Source organism: Podarcis gaigeae (genome assembly GCF_964106915.1).
Source record: "Podarcis gaigeae genome assembly, chromosome: 14".
Classification (NCBI taxonomy): Eukaryota; Metazoa; Chordata; class Lepidosauria; order Squamata; family Lacertidae; genus Podarcis; species Podarcis gaigeae.
The window spans coordinates 15,742,397-15,763,318 of NC_139690.1; the positions used below are offsets into that span (position 1 = coordinate 15,742,397).

The 20,922-nt window shown below is 42.0% G+C and overlaps 1 protein-coding gene and 1 long non-coding RNA gene across 2 annotated transcripts in view; one reads left to right on the top strand and one right to left on the bottom strand.

Annotated features, from left to right (window-relative positions):
• Positions 1–20,922, bottom strand: part of LOC310831819 — a 186,051-nt gene that overhangs the window by 94,881 nt on the left and 70,248 nt on the right. The gene's annotated exons all lie outside the window — the stretch shown is intronic.
• On the top strand, positions 5,221–20,310 carry RAMAC (RNA guanine-7 methyltransferase activating subunit). The gene is made up of 4 exons (XM_083712962.1): positions 5,221–5,344; positions 7,873–8,019; positions 9,835–10,011; positions 19,035–20,310. The coding sequence occupies exons 2-4, from the start codon at positions 7,883–7,885 to the stop codon at positions 19,237–19,239; spliced, it is 519 nt and encodes a 172-aa protein (XP_083569088.1). The 5' UTR covers positions 5,221–5,344; positions 7,873–7,882; the 3' UTR covers positions 19,240–20,310.

A 20,922-nucleotide genomic window follows, 5' to 3' on the forward strand; every position in this document is an offset into this window, starting at 1 on the left:
ACCCCGCCGCAGGGATTCGAACCGCCGACCTTTCGATCGGCAAGTCCTAGGCGCTGAGGCTTTAACCCACAGCGCCACCTGCGTCCCTCAATGGGACTTACTCCAAAGTAAATGTGTAAACATTTGCAATCTAAATGTTACTTCCCAGGCTGCATACACTCTATACCTTTAAAGTACATCTGAGGCACATTTCTCCCCTCAAAAAATTATGGGTCCCATTGTTTATTAAAGGTTGATGGGAACTGTAACTCTACGAGGGGTAAACTACAGTGCTCGGGGTTCTTTGAGCAAAATAATGTGAATTTTTATGCTGATGACACTCAGCTCTATCTGCTGATGGATGGCCACACTGACTCGGCCCCGAACACACTGACCAGATGTTTGGAAGCTGTGGCTGGATGGTTTTGTGGGAGCCGATTGAAACTAAATCCTTCGAAGACAGAGGTCCTATGGCTAGGTCGGGATGGCACGGGGATGAGGGACCAACTCCCTTCTCTTGCGGGGGCCCAATTAGTGCCATTGCCTTCCGTTAAGAGTTTGGATGTAATCCTTGACGCCTCCCTTTCCATGGAGGCGCAAGTTACAGCAACAGCCAAGGCGACATTTTTCCACCTTCGCCGCATCAAGCAGTTGGTCCCTTACCTTTCCCGCCCCGACCTGGCCACAGTGATCCATGCGACGGTCATCTCCAGGCTTGACTACTGTAATTCGCTCTATGCGGGGCTGCCCTTGAAGCTGTCCCAGAAACTCCAGCGGGTACAGAATGCTGCAGCGAGGCTCCTCACGGGGTCTCTGCCATGGGAGCATATTCACCCAATGCTTTTCAAGCTGCACTGGCTCCCGGTGGAGTACAGGGTCAGATTTAAGGTGCTGCTTTTGACCATTAAAGCCCTTCACAGCCTAGGACCCTCGTACCTACGGAACCGCCTCTCCTGATATGCCCCACGGAGAGCCTCAAGGTCCATAAATAACAACACCCTAGTGGTCCCAGGCCCTAAGGAAGTTAGATTGGCTTCAACCAGAGCCAGGGCCTTTTCAACTCTGGCTCCGGCCTGGTGGAACGCTCTGCCTCATGAGACCAGGGCCCTGCAGGATCTGATTTCTTTCCGCAGGGCCTGTAAGACAGAGTTGTTCCGCCTGGCCTTTGGCTTGGAGCCAATTTGATTCCCTCCCTCTCTTTTTTCCCCCTTTCTTTTCTCCTCCTCCTGTGATGAGGCTACATTTTAATATTTTAATGTTCCATTATTTTAATGTTGTATTTTATTTTTGTTTTTAAGTTGTAATCATTCATCTTGTTTTTATTATTGCTTGTAAGCCGCTCTGAGCCCGGCCTTGGCTGGGGAGGGCAGGGTATAAATAAAATATTATTATTATTATTATTATTATTATTATTATTATTATTATTATTATTATTATTTTAAAGGTACAGTTTGTGTGCAGTCCTCTTAGTTTTCCTTGGCCAGAGAGAGGTGGCCCTATGCCTCATCTCTTCATACATGTGGGCGGTGTTCCTGGAGCTGCTATGCTCCTGATGATGCACACTCCTCTTAATAGTGGCATTTACGTTTTAACTGTCTAATTTTTGTGTGCTGTTGCTGCTTTTATAATAAAGAAATAGAAAAAAAGTTTTTGCTTCCGGGACATTTATTCGTGCCTGGTGTTGTTGGCCTTGTTGTTCTTGTTGCCATTCTTTGCAAAAAGGGGGGATTGCTAAATTTTCAGATTAAATGCACCCCACAATGCGCTACCATGATGTAACTTCTGCTTATCTAAATCCCAAAGCAAGAACCACTCACTCGGCTTTGTGAACTGCAGCCTGAGTCTTCCTGAGTCATAATAGGATTTTATTTACTCATATTTGAATCGGTAGCTCCTAAGCTATGTGTCAGCAGCAAGAGGAAGGGGGACATTTGAGAAAGAAAGAAAGAAAGAAAGAAAGAAAGAAAGAAAGAAAGAAAGAAAGAAAGAGTTTATGGTTTCTGTGGCCCTAAGGCACCCATTTACTGAAGAAGGTTACCCATTCTTCCTCTGCAATATCCACTCCTCTGGCCTTGCCTACTTCTAACCAACCTATATTCGAAGCAAGTGAGTCTGTCACATTTCTCTGTCACAACTAGATCATTCAGTCACTTGGGCTGTGGAACCATTGCAGCAAAGGGACGTTACTGGTGCTGCAGTGGTGCAGCAGCCAAGGGATGAGGAGGAGCTGTGGTTCAGTGATAAAGCACATGTTTTGCATGTAAACGGTCCCAGATGCAGCTTCCAGCAACTCCAGACAGGGCTAGAAAAAGACTCCTGTCTGAAACCCTGGAGAGCTGCAGCTGGTCAGTGCATACAAACTGAGCAAGGCGATCTGATTCTGCATAAGGAAATTCCCCATGTTGACCCTACCGTTAGGTGAAGTGAGGCAGCTGCCTCAGGTAACTTACTGTATTAGACTGTCCTGAAACCACAGCACAATTTTAGTGGTTTAATTTACTTTTGTTATTTCCCTTCTTTCAGCCAAGGAATGGAAAGAGGTGATGGTGAGATTTTCTGCCTCAGATGCAAAAAATAACTTGACTGTCTTGCAAGAGAGCATTTGTTGTTCTGCCTCAACCAGCAGAGACTCTCAAGTAGCACTTTAAGAACAGGTAGGAGCAGGAGCAGCTCTACCATTAGGTACTGAGACAGCCGCTTCAGACAGCAGATGCTGGGGAGGCAGGGAGTGGCAGGGATGTGTTGGTGGGCAGAGGCTGTGCGTCACTTGACCTGCTCTGCAGACTAGTCTGCTACCCTCAGGTGTGGTAGAAGACTGTCTCATTACCAGAACTGAAGCAAAATTCAACCAGTAAGTTTCTGTAAATGGAATTGGGTGGGGAGGGATCTCATCCTTTGTCTCATGCAGCATAAATGTCCTGAAATTGACCCCCACCCAGCTGATGGGAGGATGTCCATTGCATCTCTGCATGAGTCACAGGGTTGGGACTTGCCATGACTTTTTTCAGATTCTAATTATAAATCCAACTATAAATCAGAACTAAAGTGTACTTCAGTTGCCAGAGGTTTGGAGAACGCTGCCTAATATTATGAAGTTGACCCAGTGATGTACCCAAGTACGAGAGGGCAAGCGTGTATCTGAGCAGAGCAATCCTATCTGTGAATTAGGCCTATTGGACAGGAAAAGAAATTCCTTTGCACACTGGTGAGAACTAATATGTTGCAATGTAACTGAGATCTCTCTGCACCAGTAGAGGCTAAAGCCAGTGAAAGGCAGGGTGAGTGGTAATGGAATATGTAGCATTGAGGAGGGAAGAATGGAATTTGTAGAACCTTCTCCCCATGGAGGCTTGCCTGACACCTTCATTTCATATCTTTAGGCACCTTCCAAAAAACGTTCCTTTTTTCTCATGCCTTTGGCTGATTAAACAATCTATTACCTTTTCATAGAATCACAGAATTGTAGAGTTCGAAGGGACACTGAGGGCGATCTAGTCCAAACTTCAGTGTGTCTGTGGGGGCGGGCAGCATGGTTTTATTTTGTTACTAAGTTGTGTATTTTATGCTATTGTACTGTAAACCACCCTGTGATCATCAGATGAAGGGTGGCATATGAATTTAATAAATAATGATAACAATAAGAGTGAAATTTAGTTGGAATCTTATGCTTGTATCGGTCCCAAGGTCCAGCAATAAAATATTCTGGAAACATTCACCACCAACCTCCCTGCTCCATTTCATAAAATGTCTTCTCTTCAATATAAAAACAACTTTTTTTCCTTTTTTGTTACACAGGCAGTTAACATTTAAAGGTCACTGTTAAGAGAAATGCTCTCCTAGCAAGCATTATATTGGAAACTCAAGTCTTATCAGGGCTTTTGGGATTGTACTCTGTGCTCTAAAGGTGCCTATTTTAAAAGCCGTACTAATGCACACACACCCGATCACGAAAGGCAATGTTGATTTAGCAGCTCTGTTGATTCCAGTGGGAACTTACTTGGAAGTAGCCTAGAATATTTAGGATTGCTGTCTATAACCAAAGCTTTTTCTGAACCAAAACTAACCTCTGGCCATTACACCTGTGGCAGCAGCTAGTCGGTGGTGGTGGACCCTCACCAGACAGGCCTGCAGCAAACTACATATATTCCAATCCCTCATTGACAACATTGCATTTTAATTTCATATTTGGGTGTAGCGGCGGCATCTCAATTTTGCCTTGGGCAGCCATTGGCAAAAACTGATTTCTCTCCCCACCGCCTCCAGGCAGCAGGAAAAAGTACACAGTTAAACTACGGAACTCACTTCCACAGGATGGCCACCAACATGGATGGCTTTAAAGTCTGCCGGTTGTCTTTGCTCCACAATTAGCAATACTTCGAATCCCCATGGCGGTTCGAATCCCCATGACAGAGTGAGCTCCCGTTGCTCGGTCCCTGCTCCTGCCAACCTAGCAGTTCAAAAGCACGTCAAAGTGCAAGTAGATAAATAGGTACCACTCCAGCAGGAAGGTAAACGGTGTTTCCGTGCATTGCTCTGGTTTGCCAGAAGCGGCTTAGTCATGCTGGCCACATGACCCGGAAGCTGTATGCTGGTTCCCTTGGCCAACAAAGTGAGATGAGCGCCGCAACCCCAGAGTCGGTCACGACTGGACCTAGTGGTCAGAGGTCCCTTTAGCTCAGTTGGTTAGAGGGCGGTGCTGATAATGCCAAAATTGCAGGTTCGATTCCTGCATTGCAGGGGGTTGGACTGAATGACCCTCTGGGTCCCTTCCAGCTCTGCAGTTCTCTGATCCTTCGTGTCGTCTAAAAAGTGAGGGACGGACGGACGGACGGACTCGCAGCTGGTGGTCAATTTCAACCTTGGAGGAATGGCTCCATAGTCTTATTATTATTTATCCGATTTTTATACCCAACCTTTTATTTCGATATTTGTTGTTTTTCCGTGCTGAAACCTTGCCCTGAGTCGAGATTATTTCCCTCCCCGTCCCCTCAGCCAACAAGGTCGGTGTTTCACTGTGTGGGGCGGCGGCGGGCGCACTTTTAGGGGGCAAAGCAATCCCCATCCCCTCGACCGCCGCCGCCTTAACTCGAGAGATTTCCCTCGTTGACAAAGCTGTGTATTTTATTTGGATGTTAATGGTGCGAGTCCGCGAAGGGACACGAATCGACCCGAGACGAGCGCGAAAGCTCAGCCCCTGAGGAGACTGAGAAGAGACGAGTCCCGCCTTTTCGATTTACCTCAGGCCGAGCAAGCCACGCCCACCGCCGGCGAGGCCAGCTGGGGGCGGGGCAAGGGGCGGAACCGGAAGCTGGAGGCCGCCGGCGCGCGGAAGAAGAAACAGGATCTCCTCCTGCTGCAGCCTCAGGTGAGGGGCTGTGGGTTCTCCTTCTCCTCAGGGTCGGGCTGAGTGCGGCGCATCCCCTTTTCGGGGGTTTGGACGGGGCTGTGTGCTCCTCAAGGTTTCATTTGAGCCCATATATTGCCACAGCGGGGCCAGCCCCTCAGCCGTGGGAAGGGGGACGAGAGCGCCTCTGGGCATGTCGAGAGGGCCTATGCAGCACAGGCACGCGGTACTTTGCGGAGGGAGGGGGCGGGCGGGTAGAGTTGGGGGGCGCTGAGGGGCTCCGCCACCCCCTCTCTCTGCTTACCCCGCCCCCCAAACACACACACTGTGTCTCAGGACCTTTGAGGTTTTTGAGCTGAGGTTCGACGGCCACCTGATGTGTATGATTTAGCTGAGAATCCTGCATTGCAGGGAGTTGGGCTAGATGTTCCTAGGGGGGCCCTTCCAACTGTACAGTGGTACCTCGGGTTACAGACGCTTCTGATTACAGATGCTTCAGGTTTCAGACTCTGCTAACCCAGAAATAGTACCTTGGATTAAGAACTTTGCTTCAGGATGAGAACAGAAATCGCATGGCAGTAGCAGCAGGAAGCCCATTAGCTAAAGTGCTGCTTCAGCTTAAGAACAGTTTCAGGTTAAGAACAGACCTCCAGAACGAATTAAGTACTTAACCCGAGGTACCACTGTACATGTTTTACGATTCTGTGATCACAACAAAAGCGTCCTATATTGTATCAGACCATTTGGCCTCCATAGGCCTGTGTTTTTTGACTCCTAGCTGTACTCTATAAGCCTTAAGCATCTTAGGTCTCAGAATCAAGGCAAAGTCTTTTTAACTGGTGAGATTCTAGAGATTAAATTCTGACTTCAAAACTCAGTACAGTGGTACATCGGGTTAAGAACTTAATTCGTTCTGGAGGTCCATTCTTAACCTGAAACTGCTCTTAACCTGAGGTACCACTTTAGCTAATGGGGCCTCCTGCCGCTGCACAATTTCTGTTCTCATCCTGAAGCAAAGTTATTAACCCGAGGTTCTGTTTCTGGGTTAGCGGAGTCTGTAACCTGAAGGTTCTGTAACCCGAGGTACCACAGTACTGTTGTTATTTCTTACTTTTATATCCCAACTTTTCCCCCAGTGAGCTTGGGGTGCGGGTGTACATGGTTTTCTCTCTCATTTAACCCCCACAGCAACCCTGTGAGGTAGGTTGTTCTCCCACACAGTTCCATAGTTCAGTGCTCGGTCATCTCAGAAGCAGGTGGCTGGGCACTAATTATGGAGGAGTCTTGGAAGAGAGGGCTGTCGAAGGATACTAGGCATGATTGCTATGCTCTGCTTCTAGCTAGAGGCACAAATGCATCTGAATACCAGAGTGTGCCATTGTACCCAAATTCCTCTTGCTGGTTTCTCACAGGCATCTGGTTGTTCACTTTAAAAACAAGATGCTGGAGTAGATGGGCTATTGGCCTGATCCAGCAGGCGCTCAGTATTTGTTTAGTATATTTGTATCTTACTTCTTGACTCAAGTTTCCAAAGCAGCTAACATCATTGAACACTGTTCAAGTGTTCCAAAAGAACACTGTTGGAACAGAATGTGACACTTGATGGACTTTTGACCTGATGCAGCAGTTTTCTTTTTCTGTTATTATATTCACTCTCATTCACATCCACCATTGTTGAAGAAAAGTGAGTATGGATCTCTCCCTCCCTCCTCCCACCCCACTTTTGACTCATCTTCCTTTATTTGAGTTGAAGCAGGTTTTGTCATGCATCTGAGTTAAGTGCAACTGCGGAACCATATATTGCAGTTCACTGTTCAGATCAATTAAGGCAGAGATGTGTAATAAAAGATTAGAATCCACATGTTATCTATAATCATGCATTGAGAAGATAGTGAAAAGGCCACTTTCTTCCCACGCTTTTAACAGTTCCGACAATACCTCGAGAAGATTAAAGCACGTTGGGGCAACTAATCCCAGTAATGAGGGGAATGTACTCTGAATATATTTAGAGTCATTTTCCTGGAAACAGCTGGGATTTTTCATTAGGTGGAGGACGAAAAAAATCACATATGTACTGAAGCAACCTGCACCATGTGCCTGCATAATACAGAACCCACAGAATACAAATGCCCAGTTAACAAAATGTACAGGGATAGTATTCCCCATTGTATAATTACTTTGAGTGAGTATGTGTGTTGGAGGAGGGCACTAAGAATCTTAATCCAAATTACGGAGAGACTGACAAATTAACTATTTGTGATAATAGCTATATAAAGGATAAATAGCAGACTTATTGGGTAGCAGTCAACTAAGTTTTACTCAGAGTAGACCAATGGCCCATGACAAAACCCCATTAATTTCAATAGCTCTAATTTGTGTAAAAATTTAGTTGAATACCACCCATTGTTTGAAACAGAAAATTTAAGCTTTATGTTATATTTTTCATTCCGTTCTGTAATCCACTTTGTTGACAGTTTCAACCCAATGATTTACACAAGTATTTGGTTTCCAAAGATGATCAATATATATATTTTTTCCCATATTTGCAGAGATTATAGAATGGCTTCCACAATTGACATCCTTCAGAATTATAATAACCTGTTTGCTCATCGATATACTTCTGAAGATGAGGAGTATCAGAAATATGTCCAACGCCCTGCAGACCCACCTCCCATCGTGGAAGACTGGGCAAACAGGTCTGTTGAAAACATTCCCTTACCAACACTTTGCTTTTTTGGTGGTTGTAGGAGTATGCTATGCAATAAGGAAGCACCATAACCAAAGCAAAATGGCAAAAACCTAAATACAATTACGCCATTAATCTATTTGTTTAATTTTAATCCTGTGTCTACAGTTCTTTGGTGTCTCTCTTTTAAATGCAGACGTATTAATGATTAAGAACAAAACACGCAAGTCACAGGCAAAGCAACACACAACCTATTCAAATCTGTAGAAGAGGGTTTTGAGATATTAGCACAGTGAGAAACTGTAAATTTTTTCTGCCCAGTTTGTGTTCTGTCCAGTGCTAGTGCTACTCAGAGTAGACCCATTTAAATTAATGGACTAAAGGAGCCTTGAGTCACTTCCACAACATACATTTAAAGTACTCTTATACTGTAGCACTTTAACTGTCATGGCTTCCCCCAAGGAATCCTGGGTTGTTCAGGGTGCTGGGAATTGTAGCTCTGTGAGGTGTCTCCTAATCACTCTCAAAGGCAATTAGTGGTCCAGGTTGAATATTTCCCTGCGTGATTAGTGTTATAGCCTGTAACAAACCAGCCAGCGGAGCTATAGGCCTCCTAAGTGCTCCCCTGGTTTACATCAACAGAGTGTGTGTTTCTTGTGATGGGAGGGACGTATCTTCTCAAAAGAGTTTAATGCACTGTGGATTCAATCTGTTTAACACAACCTCTTTGATTCCACAAAACCTTTCTAACACAGGGAAATATTGAGTACTCTAATAGCTATCCTGAGAATACATGCACTTCCTCTTTTATTTAGAAAATTTAGAAATGGCTTGATTAAAAAAAGATCTCCCAGGAGGTTGAATGATGATAAATAAATAAATAAATATGCATATATACTTGAGGCGCAAATGCTTCATTTTTAGTTGTTCCAGAAATTACTTAGATATGATAACATTCCCTGGAGTTTGGAATAACTTTGGGTTCCATGATGGAAGAAAAGCAGGATATAAATGTGAGGAAATTAAAATAAATCACCAAACCTCAAGATCATACAGAGAAAATCTGGACAATGTGTGAGCTTAATGCAAGATATCCAGGAGTGATTAGTAGCTTGCCAGGGGTTTAATAAACCTTCCAAGAGAGAGATGGAACTGTTCACCCTGGAAAGTGACGCCTTTCTGAAATCATGTTCAGTCATCGTGAGCACTGTTGTCTTCAGCCATAGGGAGGTTGCCAAGCATCAGACAGGCCACAGTATGTAGTTGATGAGCTATATTCAACTTGATAGGCCAAAGGTTGAGTAGCTTTGATTCAGAGTTTGTCAGTGTCTGATTTTCTACAAACAGCTTATATACGTGGCTCGCCCACAATTGTGGAAATTCTTGTATGCATTGCTGAAAGCTGCAGATGGTTAAGTGCATGACATTGTGATTACTGCCTCGGTCATAAGAAAAGTTTGAATTTGATATCCCACTTTATCTACCCTAAGGAGTCTCAAAGCAGCTAACATTCTCCTTTCCGTTTCTCCCCCACAACAAACACTCTGTGAGGTGAGTGGGGCTGAGAGACTTCAGAGAAGTGTGACTAGCCCAAGGTCACCCAGCAGCTGCATGTGGAGGAGCGGGGAAGCGAACCCGGTTCACCAGATTACGAGTCCACCACTCTAACCACTACCCACACTGGCTCTCAAAGAAGAGCTGCTCTCAGTGTACCCTTGATGTATGAAACAAATCTCACTGGCAAATCAAGTTTGTAAACAAATTTAATCCACAAACTTCCACAGATAATGTAATTTAGGAGAGACTTTTTTTTTTAAACTTCCAGAGAACCCACCGTGCCTTCTGTATCTGAGATACTTCAGAATTATGAAAAGATGTTTGCAAATCGATTTTCTTCAGAAGATGAAGAATATCAGAAATACGTCCGGCGTACTGCAGATCTACCTCCTCTAGTAGAGGACTGGAGAAATAGATCAGGTGGCAACCAGCGATACAGAGACAGGTATTTCTCTTATTTATTGGCTCTATATAAATGTTAACCTCTCCACTGATGCTCTCAGCAGCCACCATTTTTACTGTAAGAAACTAAAGCACAAGAGAATGACATCTAGCCTCCAATGCAAAACACAAAAGAGCAAGTTGGGGAAGGACAAAAGGAGAAATTGTGTGAACAGCTACCCATCATATATGGTGGAGAGATAAAATTCACTTCATGTCCCAGAGTGGCTGGGACATCCCAGTCAGATGGGCGGCATAACAATAACAACAACAACAACAACAATAATAATACCACCTCCCAGGTCCCTCAAAGGAAGTGTGATTAGGCACTACCACAATAACAACTCAATTGGTAATATTTATCCTTTTACATGAGCGTTGCTTTGGATTTTTTACAGTGATTTGATTGCTATGAGGAGAGGTCATTTCACCACATCATTGGGCATGTTGGCTAAGAGGCCAGATTCATGTTATAAGTTGTTCGATACTTTTTTGAGTCACTGAGGAAGACTTGTAGGGTAGAAACAAGTTTAGGTTTTGGTATATGCTATAATTTGTCACACAAGGTTTTTGACCACATACCGTATACAGACAGATTATTTTTTTATATTTTTTAAAAAATATATTTATTAAAGATTTTCTTAATACAATAAAGAAAAAAACAAAAGAACAAAAAAAAAGAAAAAGCACTTACATCTTTTACAAAAAGCATACCACAACCGAATCAATTGGATAATAACCATATTTTCTTCGCTTTTTGGACTTCCTCACATCTCTCGTTCCTGCGTTCCTGGTTTATAAAACTTTAACCAGCAAATTATCACCTTGTTTCAATTCTTATTTTATAATTTTCCAATATTGTATCCCTAACTTTAGATACTTTTATCCAAACCTTAAATACTTAATTTAGACATAATGTTTATCCAAAATTTATCTTTTCTTAAATTTCACTTATCTTCATAATCTTTTCAACTAGCTTAATGGTGCCATGTTATTTACAATCTTGCATCTTTCTTAACACTCATACAATTTGCAATGTTTTTGTAAATAGTCCTTAAATTTCTTCCAGTCCTCTTCCACTGCTTCCTCTCCCAGGTCTCGGATTCTGCCAGTCATTTCCACTAGTTCCATATAGTCTATCAGTTGCATCTGCCATTCTTCCAGTGTGGGCAAGTCTTGGGTTTTCCAATGTTTGGCGACAAGTATCCTTGCTGCTGTTGTTGCATACATAAAGAATGTTTGGTCCTTCTTTAACACCCTCTGGCCAACAATGCCTAAAAGAAAGGCCTCTGGTTTCTTAGGGAAGGTATACTTAAATACCTTTTTCAACTCATTATATATCATTTCCCAGAAAGCCTTCACTCTAGGGCAAGTCCACCAGAGGTGAAAGAACGTTCCTTCAGTTTCTTTACATTTCCAACATTTATTGTCAGACAGATGATATATTTTTGCAAGCTTGACTGGAGTCATGTACCACCTATATATCATTTTCATAATATTTTCTTTCAAGGCAGTACATGCCGTGAACTTCATACCGGTGGTCCATAACCTTTCCCAGTCAGCAAACATGATATTATACCCAATGTCCTGTGCCCATTTTATCATAGCTGACTTAACCGTTTCATCTTGTGTATTCCATTTTAACAGCAAGTTGTACATTCTTGAGAGTACCTTAGTCTTAGGTTCTAACAATTCTGTCTCTAACTTCGATTTTTCCACCTGGAATCCTATCTTTTTGTCCAAATTAAAAACCTCTTTAATCTGAGCATAATGTAGCCAATCTCGCACTTTATCTTTTAGTTTCTCCAAACTCTGCAGCCTCCAATTATCTCCATCTTTTTCTAATATTTCCCAATATTTCGGCCATTTGGCCTCCATATTGAGTCTTTTCTGAGCCTTGGCTTCCATTGGTGATAACCACCTTGGGGTCTTGTTTTCCAATAAGTCTTTGTATTTTGTCCAGACATTAAACACTGCTTTCCTAACAATATGGTTCTTGAAAGCCTTATGACTTTTAACCTTGTCATACCACAAATATGCATGCCAACCATAAGCATAGTTAAAACCTTCCAGATCTAAAACATCAGTGTTTTCAAGAAGCAGCCAATCTTTCAACCAGCAAAAAGCTGCTGATTCATAATACAACCTTAAATCTGGCAGGGCAAAGCCCCCTCTTTCTTTAGCATCAGTTAATATCTTAAACTTAATTCTGGGCTTTTTGTCCTGCCAGACAAATTTGGAGATATCTCTTTGCCACCTCCCAAAACACTCCACTTTATCCACAATCTGTAAAGTCTGGAACAGAAACAGCATTTTTGGCAATACATTCATCTTTATAGCAGCAATTCGGCCCAACAAGGAAAGTTTCAATCTTGACCAACCTTCTAGATCCCTTTTAATTTCTGACCAACACTTTTCATAGTTATCCTTAAATAAGCTCAGATTCTTGGCTGTTATGTTTACCCCTAGGTATCTTACTTTTTTAACCACATTTAACTCTGTCTCTTTCTGAAACCTTTCTGATTCTGAAGATGTCAAATTTTTTTCCAATACCTTAGTTTTTTGCTTGTTTAGTTTAAATCCCGCCACCCGACCAAACTCATGAATCAGTTGTAATACCCTTTTCGTACTAGATTCTGGCTCCTGTAGGGTCAAAACCAGGTCATCTGCAAAAGCTTTAAGTTTATACTGTTTCCCTCCGACCTGAATTCCTTCAACCAACCGGTCCCCTCTAATCATATTCAAGAGCACCTCCAGAACCGAAATGAATAACAAAGGAGAAATAGGGCAACCTTGTTGTGTTCCTTTTTCAATTTTAAACTCTTCCGTCACCACATTGTTAACTATCAATCTAGCCTTTTGTTCTGAGTAGATTGCATCTATCCCATTTTCAAATCCCCGTCCCACTCCCATCCCTTCCAGGTTTTTCTTCATGAACTTCCATGAAATATTGTCAAAGGCCTTCTCCGCATCTATAAATATTAACACTGCTTTTGTATTAATATTTGTTTGCAAAAGTTCCAAAATATCAATAATGTTCCTTGTGTTAGCAAACAAATGTCTACCTGGGAGAAAGCCTGCCTGATCCTTATGAATCACTTCGTTCAAAACCTTTTTAAATCTACTTGCTAAAATGTCTGCAAATATTTTATAATCCACATTTAGGAGGGAGATGGGACGGTAGTTCTTAAGTTGTTTCTAATTTGGGTATCAATGTGATGAAAGCTTCTTTCCACGATTCCGGTGCCTTCTTCCCCTCCATAATTTCATTGCAAACCTCCATTAATGGGTGTATCAAATAATCTTTCAATGTCTTATCATATTTGGAGGTAAGCCCATCTGGCCCTGGAGATTTGCCCAATTGCATATTCTGAATGGCTTCTTCAATCTCTTGTTGTGTTATTTTATAATTCAGGATTGTCCTATTTTCTTGAGACAACTTTGGTAATCCATTCCTTATCAAAAATTGTTCTATCTCAACCTCATTTTGCGGCCCTTGAGTATATAATTGTTTGAAATATCTCTGGAAGCACTTTCTGATCTCCACAGGATTCTGAATATTTCTTCCTTCAATCTCTAGATTTGTAACCGTGTTTAATTTTTGTCTCTTTTTCAACTGCCATGCTAACAGTTTTCCACATTTGTTTGCCGATTCAAATGATATTTGTTTCATTAACTTAACTTTCCACTCCACTTCCTGATTTATCAATTTGGAGTATTGTGCTTGATAAAGTTTAATTTCTCTCATAATCTCCTATGACTTCGGTCTCGATCTTAACTTCTTCTCACATTCTTTAATTTTCTCCAAAATCTTGTCTTTTTTCTCATTCTGTGCTCTTTTCTTTATAGTGTCCTGTTGTATCAAAAACCCCCTCATAACCGCTTTACTTGCATCCCAGATGACTCTTTTTTCCACTGTAGTGTTCAAATTTATCTCAAAATAGTCCTTCAACGCTTTTTGGGCCTTTTTGGTAATCTCCTGATCTCTAAACAAATTGTCATTCATTTTCCATCTAAAGGAGCCGGTTGGAGTTATTCTCATATCCATCTTTACGGCATTATGGTCGGAGCAGGACTTCGGGCAGATTTCCACTTTTCTTATCTTAGGTGCCAGACCTCTAGTTATCCATATTTGGTCGATTCTTGTCCATGTCAGTTGGGCTTCAGAAAAGAATGTTCCTTCTCTTCCTAGGGGGTTCTTTGTCCTCCAAATGTCAATCAAGTCCATATTGTCAGTCAGTTCAAAGAAAGTTTTAGGTAGTCTGCCATCTTTTGTCACATTTTGGCTATGTGACTTGTCCATGTTGGTTGATGGCACCCCATTCATATCCCCCATCATGATGATGTTGTTATAGTCCAGATAGTCCAGCATTATCTCATGCAGCTTCTTGTAAAATTCCGATTTCCCCTCATTTGGTGCATAGATTCCTAATATCAAAAACTTTTCTCCTTGATTTTGTATCTCGATTGCCAAAATTCTTCCTTGCTCATCTTTAAATAAAAATTTTGGTGACAGGCTCTCCTTTGCGTATATCACCACTCCTCTTTTCTTAACTCGGTCCAAAGAGATAAATTCTTGGTCTAATCTCTTGTTTATTAACACTTTTCTATGGAGCCTAGTCACGTGTGTTTCTTGCAAACAAATAATGTCCAATTGTTCTTCAATACATGAAATATTCTTTTCCTTTTTTCCGGGGAGTTACAGCCATTAATATTCCAACTCAGAAGTTGCAGAGACCTCCTGGACAAATCTATTATTCCTTTGATGGTGGTGTCTCTTTCTCCTGATCCTCAGATCCCGAAGGTGTAGGTACAGGCGATGGTCCAGACCCTGGAAGTCTTTCAATCCCTTTCCGAAGGTCCTCTCCGTAAGCACTCAAAAAAAATTCTTTGTCCTCGGCTGTTTTAATTTTCACCTTCCTCCCTCTGAATGTAAATGATAGTCCTTGGGGAAATTCCCACCTAAAAACAATTGAATTGCTCCTCAGCAGTCTTGCTAACTCTGTGTAGGTGGATCTAAGGTCCAAAAGTTGTTTTGGGATATCTTTATAAATTTCTACTCTTCTGTCCAAAATTTCAAGTGACTTTTCGTAATGTAGGCCTAGTATTTTATCTCTTTCCTCCCTAGATCTCAAGGTAATCAAGCAGTCTCGGGGCCTGTCTTTCCTTGTTAATTTTCCAAGTCTAAAAGCAGTCACAATTTTAAAGTCCTTTTCTTCTTCCAATGGCCAAAACTTGGAAAATTCTTTTGTCAGGAACTCAATTAAATTCCCTTGTTCAAGTTCTAATATTGACCTCAATCTCAAGTTATTTTCCCGACTCCGTAGTTCTATCATAGACAGATAGGCCTGCTGTTCACCAATCTGCTTGTGCAATGGTTTTACCACCTGCTTTAATGCTTCAGCTTTTTGATTGGCTTCCTCAGCCAATTTGCGATTTTCTGTGGTGGCTTCAAATAGTTTCCCAATTGATTGTGCATTCAGAGCAACTTGTTCAGTTAGTTTATTAACACTGGCTGTATTTTGATCAATCTTAGCCGTTTGCTCATCCGCTTTTTTGTCCAAAACTTCCAATTTTTGAAAGATTTTGCCTAGTACTGAGTTGGATCCTCCTGCTGCCATATCTTCCAACAAAGTTTGCTCAATTCCTTCTTCTTCTGCCACCAAAACAGCAGGGACAGATGATCTACGCGGCTGTGAAGTTAAATTCAAAGTTGTTTGTTTAGCTTTCGCTTTAGCCGCTCTTGTTTTCCCAGCGCCACTCATTCCAGTTCTGTCTACTAGTCAAGGTCAAACTGTGTATGTTCCCATAGGAATCCACCAGCCCAGAGAGTAAACAACAAGATAGAAGGGAAGGGAAGAGAAAGCAAAGTCACATACAGTTGTAAGTCCAAAATCCTCTAGAGGGAGTTCAAATGTATCTTAAGGGAAGAGGCCAAGTTGTTAAAATCAAAAGTTTTTAACTCCAGTTAATCCAAAGTTCCAAAACTTCTAAAACAATGTCCAAACAGCCATTAATTTCCAAAGAACCTTCAGTTCTCTTGTAGTTAGCAGAGTTGGTCTTAAAAGCACAACAATGTCTCTAGCAAGTGCCAGAAAAAGTATTTCAATGTAGCAGTTCCAGTAACACTCAGTTTGTAACAGACCAAAGTAGCAAAGTGTCAAAGTCTACAATCTGACAGTTCTGTTAATCAGGCAGTCCGACTGCCTGGGTTTCTCAATAGAATTGTAATTCCAAAAGAAGAGGTAAAACACAGTCCCTGCTAAAAAATAAACCACTTAAAAAATTAAATCCTAAATCTCCATGAAAGCAGCTCCATTAGATGCACAGAATGATTAATTTTAACGCCTCTTCAAAGGCTCCAGACATCAAAGTCCTTTGCTTTAGATCTTAAGCAGAAGCGGAAGACGGACTTCCTGGTTGCGTCTCCCGCTTTTAGCCGAATTTTAAATAATTTAGTCTCCAATTCTTTCTGTCTTTTTTTACTCACGGGTTGTTGCTTTTCAAATCGAATGTTCCCAGGAAAAAAGGTCAGCGCTCACCGACAGCGGCTATGCGGCTTCACTCCACAGAAAGAGTGATCGACTCACAGCACCGCGCCAGCCCTTCTACGTTCCGAAACCCCTTACGGGGTCCCTTCTTCGTTTTGGGGGGCACCTCTGGTGCCCGCCGAGTCCCACGACCACAGGCTTTCGCTGCCTGTGGGTTTCCGATGCGGGTCTCCGCTTCGCCGTAGCGGACGACCCGTTTCCGTGGAGCTTCCCCCTCACAGCGCGAGGAGGACCGCCATTGCCGTTCGCGCCGCCTCCGGAAGTCAGACAGATTATTTTAATGTGTTTTTGTGCTAAAGCGTTTATGTTTTCCCCTTCCTAAAATTTGAGTAGTAGCTGTTGCCATGGGGCTGTACCCAATGCTAGTCCTACTCGGAGAAGACATGTTGAAGTTAATCATCATTACTATCTTAGGTTCCTTATTTTCAAGGGGTCTGCTATTGAGAAGGTCTAGCATTGGGTGCCTCCCACTGTGTGGAATTCAGCATCGCACTCTTCCAATAATCCTTCTGTATAAGCATGCCAGGTTGCCAGGTGCAACAATGCCCCTTCTCCCCCACTCCATGGGTTTTTCTAGAGATTTCTCCTGACCTCCTCTCTTTGCTGAGCTAATGGTTAGGTGAACCCCACCCCTTGTTTTTACTTTTGTCCAGCATACTTTTACTGTAAGGCAATTATGCTGGTGATGGGCCCGGATCCTACTTTATAATCTCTGTAAAACAAGACGGTTACCTTTTGGTTGGCAACTGAGGACCATATAGTAAAAAGGTAAAGGACCCCTGGACAGTTAAGTCCAGTCAAAGGCGACTATGGAATTGTGGCGCTCATCTCACTTTCAGGCCAAGGGAGCCGGTGTTTGTCCACAGACAGCTTTCTGGGTCATGTCGCCACCAGGACTAAATTGCTTCTTGCGCAACGGAACACCGTGATGGAAATCAGAGCACATGGAGACGCCATTTACTTTCCTGCCTTTGATTGGACTTAACCATCCAGGGGTCCTTTACCTTACGTGGATCATATAGTATCCTTGATGGAGCCATCAGTTGCTGATGCTTTGAGTTAATTTTCTTTCTCTCTCCCTTTTGCCAAGCCAGTAGCCACAGGAGTGGGGAATCTAGGCACTCTGCTTAAGCAACAGAGCCAGGGGTTTTAAATTCTGTGTGGAGCTGAATCAAAGTGCTGCTTATGCCAAAAGGAATGAACTGAAACTCTTGAAACAGATTGCCCTTGGGACCAGTTGCTTCCTTGGGCATGAAGTGATTTTTTCCCCTATGGCAAAGAAAAGAGATCCAGGCTTCACCTCGCCAGCCAAATAGCCTTTCTTCTGTGACATAATTATTAGCAGAAAAATGACTTTGCCAATCAGCAGGCTAAATATTTATATTTATTTTGGCCTTTTATTTTATAACATAAAATATAATTCATTTGCATTCTTAGATAACATGTCTCACTGTGCGTGGTCTGATCTACGTTTCTTATGATTCTTTGTGACAAATGTATACTTCAGCCCCACTACGAGACACTTGGGATTTTCTACCTACTGAAAATATTCTGAGTCATATACTCCAGGCTGTACATATTGTGCTTCCTAGTTTTAACTTAATCTTGGCTGCTGACACTAGGGAAACAAGAAAGGACATTGTGCATTAGATTTACTTGGTGCTTCTTGTGCTGCATTTCATAGTACTTGGGCCATGCAAGTGAGACGGTTTAGCTGTTGCTTGGATGTAACATTCTGAAATAAGAAACTTTAGCCTAGGGCTGTAGTCAAGTCCTACTCATAGTAGACCTACTCATAGTGGGCCTCCCCAGCCACTCCAACAGAATATTAAAAACACAATAAATATCAAACATTAAAAACTTCCCTAAACAGGACTGTTTCAAATACAAAATCTGCAAATCAGGTAGAGTGTAAATATGCACATTTGAGAAATGAGAAAACTGGTTCTTTGTTTACAAGGAAAAGCCTCTTTTAACTCTGCGCATTTGGCAGAAGGCAATGATTCAGATTAGATATTAAATCTAACATGCTTGTGTCTAGATTTAAAAAAAAATATTAACCAAGTGTTTCTGTAAGAGAATCTTACGTCTTTATACTTCAATTTTCAAATTGGATTTTTTTAAAAAGTGGCTGTATCCAATGTTCTCCACTTAACACAAATACAAGTTTTAATATTACGCAACAGAGAAATCCAGTGCAGTAGTTGCACTAACAGAAACCTGCTGTGCAACAGATTGCTGGTAACTTTGTCGCGCAAAAAGATTGAGCAATCTTCTTACACATTCTCCCGTGCAACAACTTCCTGCTGGCAGAGAACATCTTGCCAGCAGAATCTGTATTGTGCTAACTGACTTGAACATACCGCCATGTTGGATACAACCCAATATATTTTATCCACCCTACTGAGACAGTGTATGTCAATGCAATTTGAAAATAAATATTGTTAAAATGCATACCATTCGCTTCCTTCTACAGATTCAGAGACAGCAGACAATTCAGAGGCAGAGGGGACAGATACGACCGACAAGGAGGCTATAGATATGGTCAATGGCAAGAGAGAAGCTGGGGAAATAACTATCAGCAGCACAGACAAGGACAGTCTTCCTACTCCTATCATGGGCGACCGTCCCACTATGGCTATAGTTCTTATTCCCAGGGGTCACAGTATGGCCATTACTAGTATTGTCTCCATCCTGTCAGACGTTGCTTTATTCCGTTTTACATTTTTTTAAGGAAAAGTGGTGGTGTGGGTGCTTTAAAACAAATCTTGTTGATGTATTTTGGCAGTACTCATTTAACAAAGGAACCAGAGATAGGCTTGATGAATGAGCCATTTGCCTGTGCATGCAGCCCTTTCTGTTCCTTCGTGTGAGCTGCAATTAAAACAGTAAGTCAAACCATAGTCACCCGAACTGGAGAATGCAGTTACCACCTTCAAGACAAGACAAGACCTTAAAACCGCAGTGTGAAGCTGGTTTAAGAACCTGGCTAACTCCAAAGCTGATAACCGTCGTTTCCTGGTTTGGATAAAATAGGAAGCAGTTGGTTAATTAGAAAGTTTCTGGTTTAATTGCGGCTTCAGTGAAGGAGCTGAATGCGTGGGCAAAACCTTATTCACATCTCCGCTTATTAAGTCAAGATACCATCATGCCAATATGGCCATCGTGAAACTGATGTACAAATGCTAAAGAGTGAACTTGTTACCTTAGATTCCCTTTCCCCTTCAACGTATTGCCTGTACAAATATGTAATAATTTGGGGGTGAGAAGGGATTGCTTTGCATCAGAAGAATTTGGCAGCGACCCTCAGCAAAAAGGGCTGTTCTTCCTGAAATTCTGACTCATACTATTTCATTGCGAATGGGTAGAAAAACAATTAAGATTCGCAATGCATCATGGCAGAGGAATGTGCAGGTTGTAGGGAATGGGGCTGGCTGTTGATAATAAGCAGGTTTAGCAGTTTTCATTTTGATTACTCTGAAACTCTTTTTTTAGCCCCTTTAGTGTCGTTGGTTTAATTTTCTTTTTAACTCACTAATAACTGATGAGCAAAGATGTCAAAATAAGCAGGAAATGTAAAAGATGCAGTACTTGGGTTTGCTTGCTTTTTAGAAATTCCCCCACAAGATTCATCATTATTAAATGGTGTCCTCTTGTATATGTTTTTCCTGCCATTCATCTGATCATTTTTCATGTTAAATTGACTGTTGTGATTGTACACTATGGAATAAAATCCAGTTGCTTAATGAAAATTCTGGACGTGCGTGTGAATGTTTCATTTCAAGGGAAGGAGAGCACCTAGGGCAGATGTGGGAAACCTCTGGAGCTCCTGATGTTGCCAAACTACAGCTCCTATAGCCATTGGTCATGCTAGCTGGGGGCTGAGGGGAGTTGTAGAGCAGCAACCTATGGAGAACCAAGCACAGGAAACTGAGGATTTATTGCATTTATATCCCACCTTTCCATACAATCAGAAAACCAACACAAAGAGAAAAAAGGAATAAAAGAAAAACAACAACTATAACAAAACATGACCAAACGCATATACATACATTTTGACTTCCTTCCATCCTTTAGTGACTTCCAATTTTCAATTTTTATCTTTTGTTGTGTTATACACACACACACACACACACTTACACTTATTACTTCCAGTTTTATGCCTTTATTTCCTTTCCTGAAGCCTACAAACTTCATTCCTCACATCTCGATATATTTATTCCAGAACAATGTTTTTTCACAGTGCCCCAAGGTCAGATATGTGACTCATGCACCAAGGCTTCTCTCAGGAATATGAGAAATCCACAAGAAAGTCTAGAACATCCCTTTGAAGAGAGGAGGGCATCCCTTTGAGGAGAGGACAC